The sequence below is a fragment of the Schistocerca gregaria genome, chromosome 6, assembly GCF_023897955.1.
Source record: "Schistocerca gregaria isolate iqSchGreg1 chromosome 6, iqSchGreg1.2, whole genome shotgun sequence".
NCBI lineage: Eukaryota > Metazoa > Arthropoda > Insecta > Orthoptera > Acrididae > Schistocerca > Schistocerca gregaria.
This window is the reverse complement of record NC_064925.1, coordinates 253,573,470-253,578,962: the sequence shown is the minus strand read 5'-3', so window position 1 is coordinate 253,578,962 and position 5,493 is coordinate 253,573,470. Positions and strand designations below refer to the sequence as shown.

Here is a 5,493-nt window from a genome sequence, read left to right as displayed (position 1 = left end):
CAACGAATGGCATTAATCACCAGTACAAGAAAACCTTCCTATCATGAGAAAATATGTTAAAGGTTAAACGTGAATTTTTACATGCAGACATTTCGAGAAGGACTGTATAATTTTTTTAAAAAAATCAAATATCGTGAACATATTTCACAAGTTACTCGCAGTACTTCACGCACATAAATGCTGCCAACACGTAGCGCGAAGACAAGTACTGCCCGAAAACGTATTTTTAATACCTTCCAATTCATGCGCAAATTATTGAAATAATGACGCGAATTGTAAATAAAAAGTGTAGAAATATTTTGCGACAACTAAAAAGGGACAGATAAATTTAATGCTTAGCTTATATCGAAAACAAACACGTCGCCTCTGTTTCTGTTTCCTGTCAGAGGATTAGTTTACAGTGCGATGAGGAGGCATATATCTATATATTGTCCATATTGTAAGTGTAACGACGTGTCCTGTATTACAAGTAGATAGTTGTACGGAAGATTAATTTCTGGCACTATAAAAATCACAACCCATATAAAAATAAATTGCGTCCTTTCGGTTTATCTGTTTTTGTTAAAGAACCATTGAAAAAAAGTAGTCTTACTCCCTTGATCAAAGTTAAATTGATGAAAAAAATATAGTGCAGAGTTATCACGAACCTGCTATAGTACTACCTATTAACAGAGAAATGTGGTGAATTTTGGCCGAAGACAGGGTGTTGAGCACGAAAGTGTGTAGACTGCAGAGTTAATGAAACTTATAGTGGAGTATGTGTTTTCTGTATTGTATTGTATGTGAGCTGTTTCTATAACAAAAACAATCTTTCTCTGGAGAGCGAGCTTACAGCATTCGGTCGTGTTCAGTCCGCATTCGTAGATTCTTGCAGTCACTTTTTGTCCCCGATTGTAGACGGCCTTTTGGCTATTTGTAACCATCGAAGAAATTTCACGTGCTCACAGTGACTCCTGTAGAGGCACTGCAGTATAGAGGGCATGCGTCTGCTATTTTACGCTTTGATTATTATATAGCATAAGTTATGTGAGCGACGGAGACGGCACAATGTAATGTAATGTTGATAATACAAATATTTAGATACCACAGGTATAGGGACTTCCGCATCCTAAGAGATCCTTTGCACAAAATGCCAAACAAAAGGAAACATGCTTAGTAGAAAGTTATTGAAGCGTGCTTAAGTTCTAACTGGAGACCAGAGAAGGGCAATAAATTCGTCACTGGTTTCAGTGTGGCGGGAAAGGAGTGGAGAGACCCAAGATATACTTCTTTTCATTGAAGAGGAGCAGCACAATAAATTGATAGAACACCCGTAACGTGAAATTAAAATATACGAACTAAATGAATATGCTTGTGGGCTCATGTTTATCTTACTGTAATTACATCACAAACGTATCACAGTTTCTTTTAGAACGTTAGAAGTGAATTAATAATTGTTTTCCCCGCAGTCACGGTATCTCCCATGCCCCCCCCCCCCCCCTCCTCTTATAACAAATTACGAAGTTGATTGTTTATTAAGTAGCCCATGTGAGTCGTGTGTGTATTTTATAATATATCTATTTTCTCTGCTGACATTATATTCCTTGTAAGTACTGTCGTAATATCCTTTACTTGTAAAAGTCATTGTAGACAGCTGAGATGTAACGCCTACCGAAATGCGAAGCAGTTTCAGATGTAACTTGTCCCCAGTCGATATGAACATGTCTGTAGGTGCTAGACTTCTGTGGATGCCAGCGTAATGTTTCAATTGACATAGCTGCTAGGTTTTGGCCTAAAGGAGCTGCAGATCAGTGATAAATGTTTCATGCTTGCGTAGAAATTCAGACACATTAATATAATTTTTCTGTTCAGTAAGCATGTTTCTTGCAAAAACAGCGTGTTCACAAAACTGTCTGAATTTCACAGTTTATATTGCTACTATAATTAATGTCGTACAGAGTGAAAACAGTGTGCCCATAATTAGGGGGAAAATAAAAAACCTTTAAGGCAGAGGTTGACACACTATGCTTGGTCTCTCATGCACTTTCTGTCCCCCCTCCCCCCCCCCTGCCCCCATTGTAAATGCTTGTTCACAGGTAAGCCACAAGCAAATGGTAGTGAACTTATTTGATACTTGTAGTGGTTCTTCAAATTTTGTATGTAGGCTTTCATGGAACAGCTGATATTTATCTACAAGTGTCTCCAGGTTTCGATTTTTCATCATCAAACATGACAATTCACACTGCTCCCGATTGTAAATAATCAGTATCATCTGTCATTTTCCCTGTATCTTACCAGCTTTATCTATCACTAACCCTGTTTGGTCAGGTCATTTCATGTCACCACAAACTGTTGCTCCTTTATATTTTTATAAGTTGACTGATTAAAACTGTGACTGATGGATATTGTAGTCATAATATACCATGATTTTGTTGTTCTTTAAATAGGTACACTATTTTATATCTCTGAACATTAAAGCAAGTTGCCAATCTTCACACCCCTTTGAAATCTTGTCAATATCTGATTGAATATGCAGTTTTTTCCCAGATAGTCATCCATTTAGATAACTGCATCATCTGGAAAGATTCGGAAGTTAGCATTAGTTTTCTCAGCCCGGTCATTAATACACAACATGGACAGTGTCCTCGCCATCATCCAATCTCCAGTTATTTCCAGTATTTGCTCAGAAAAATCAGTCTCTGTTTTGAAAACTAGGTGTGCCACAATAATATTGTATGCTCCTATAATGAATGACACAAGCCGAAGTTTAAGACTAGCGAGTTCAAATGTCTCTTTTTTTTTTTTAATTTAACAATTTTCTGAATTGAATTTTCATTTTGTGCACATACTTAAGTTTCATGCCTTACTAATGGTACAGATCATAAATCAATAATTAAAAAAAGTAATGTATATACAACAGTACCACTGATGCAATTTAAGCTGAGAGAAGGGGAGCTAATGTGCACTTATCACACCAGTAAAAACTTTGAGCCTTTGTGGATATTGTTTGCAGTTCTTATACAAAATGTCCCTCTGCAAATTACTTCATTTTGAAAAGTTATGCAAATCTGAAAAGTGACTTACTGTGTCCATGAGTTATTTGCGATGCTCATGTGAAAGGTTTTCTTATCTGCCTTAATTGCTATTCCATACTTTATGTGCATTTTTACATTATTGGAGAGCAGAATGATGTTCCTTAATGAGCAAAGAACTGTTAACAATTGTGCCTTACATACTTGTTATCTGAATAGATACGCTATCATCCCTACGTTACATCCTTTTCAATTAATGAGCATAGTTTGGGAACTACTTATTCTTTGGTAATGTTTCCAATGAACTGATGAAACTTATTTGTTTTGACACAGGCCATCGAAGCTGGGCACGAGGGGTCCCCAGTACTGCAATTCAAGTTTACACTTTGATTTAAATGCCTTACAACCCATCAGGCCGAAGCTGGTTCAGTACTGGGTCAATGTCTATAATGGAACGGAATCTGCATTGTGGAAGCATGAGTGGCAGAGGCATGGTACTTGTGCTGCAAGTCTTCCAGACCTTAATTCAGAGCTTAAGTACTTCAGCAAGGGTCTGGAATGGTTGGAAGCATATGGAATGGATCACATATTGCCCAAAGCTGGCATCAAAATGGATTATGCTGAAGGATTCTCTGCTCAGAAGCTCTCTGACGCTGTCGTGAGAGTCCTTGGAGTTGACCCTGATATTCAATGTATAGAAGACAAGGTATGATGTATATAATTTCTGATAAGTCTTTAAGAAGAACTAATGATTTTCTTTTCTCATATGGAAATACTGTACTTACCTCATAGTAGAAAGAATGTTGCTAAATACTTGTCTAAAGTTGAACTTTAAAATTACCAGCTGCTGACAGTGGTTCCATTCATAGGAACATAGTTTCATAAATTCTGTTTTTAACAGCAATTCAGGTCATTTTTTGTAATATTTCAGGGCAGAGACATAGTGCCACATTGACGCTCCATGAAGAAATTGAGAAATTCTCTGTAAATAAGTGATATCTTGTCTTTATTTTTGTTTGTTGTTGCCATTCTGGAATATTCTTTATCATTTTAAATGGGGTTATAAGCTGAGCTTATTTTAGTAAGTACGAGAGAAAATTGGAATAAATGCACAACAGTTTTGTTACCCTAAAGATTTAATAGGTAACAAAAAACACAAAAAACCACGAACAAACTTACATCTCTTACCTACTTTTCTACATAATCTCCAAAGTTCTCAACACATTTCTCCCATTGTGGTACGAACTTCACTATGCATTGTTGGTAGACGTCCATTTGGTTGTTGTATAGCTATCTCCGGGCTGCTGATTTCATTTCCGCATCTGTTGCAAATCATTGATGGGCCAGAAATTCCGTCAAGGGACCAAACAGATGAGAGTCGGACTGTACAAGGTCCAGACTGTGTGGTGGATGCTGGAGCATCTCCCACCCAAATCTGCTGATTTTCTCGTGAACAGGAGCAGCAACTTGGGGCGAGGTTTGTCGTGAAGCATTAATGTCATGGCGTTCGTCACGAAGGGTGCAATGCAACTTACTCTAAGTTTTAACGTAGGCTGCAGCCTTCACAGTGTTCTCATTTTCAGCAAAGTCCACCAATAACATTCCGTGCATATCCCATAACATTGTCACAAGCACTTTCCTAGCAGGTTGAGTTACTTTGAATTTTCTTCGTACTGGGGAATCGGCATGTTTCCACTCCATAGAAGCTTGCTTGGTTTTGGGTGTGTGGTGGTATGCCCACTGTTCATCACCAGTGACAAATCCTTTCAGAGACCTGTGCTGTTCTGGGTTGTAATGCTTGTCATCATTTGTTGGCACTTGCCACTGTCTGTCAGGTTCTTAGACACCAAGAAAGCACTAACTTTACAAAATTTCAATGTGTTCATGAACAGTATCATATATGGCACCATAGGAACTGTTGAACTGCTGTGATAAGGTTCACTCTTGCACATACCGATCATTCAAGATTGCTGCCTCAATGGATCCAACATACTGTTGGGTGGCAACTGTTACCGGCCACCTAGAGCATGGCAAATCGCTAAGGCCCTCTTGGAAGAATACACACCATCTGGAGACTTTACTACGGTTCATATCGCCATCCCCAAACACACCACATGTGTCCCTGTGAATTTCACTTGGTTTATGTTCTTTGGCCCACAAATATTAAACTACACTTTGCTGCTCTTCTCTAGTTGATGACAATAACACATGAGTCATGTTTGTTTTGTAGTTCAGGCTTCTCTCACTAGAGGTGCACATGAAAACAAAATATGCTCTGTAGTCGCAATTAATAAACTGTTCCAGGCTATTATGCTATGGTCGAATGGATTTCACATTAAAACCCAATGTTTCATCCTCATCTGTAGAGGGACATTTTCAAGGGGATCGTAGAGTATTTGAATGGCTCACTACTGACTGAAGCAATATTCTGCTTCCGTGTGTTGGCGCTCAGTGGCATGACGTCACACGTTTCAAGTACCGA

General features: G+C 38.3%; 1 protein-coding gene across 2 annotated transcripts in view; it reads left to right on the top strand.

Moving 5' to 3' along the window:
* LOC126278170 (ribonuclease Oy) overlaps window positions 1–5,493 on the top strand; it is a 58,416-nt gene that overhangs the window by 27,050 nt on the left and 25,873 nt on the right. For both annotated transcript variants that reach the window (XM_049978065.1, XM_049978066.1), the window contains exon 4: window positions 3,345–3,717. In XM_049978065.1, coding sequence (XP_049834022.1) covers window positions 3,345–3,717 — 373 coding nt within the window. The remainder of the gene's footprint in view (window positions 1–3,344; window positions 3,718–5,493) is intronic.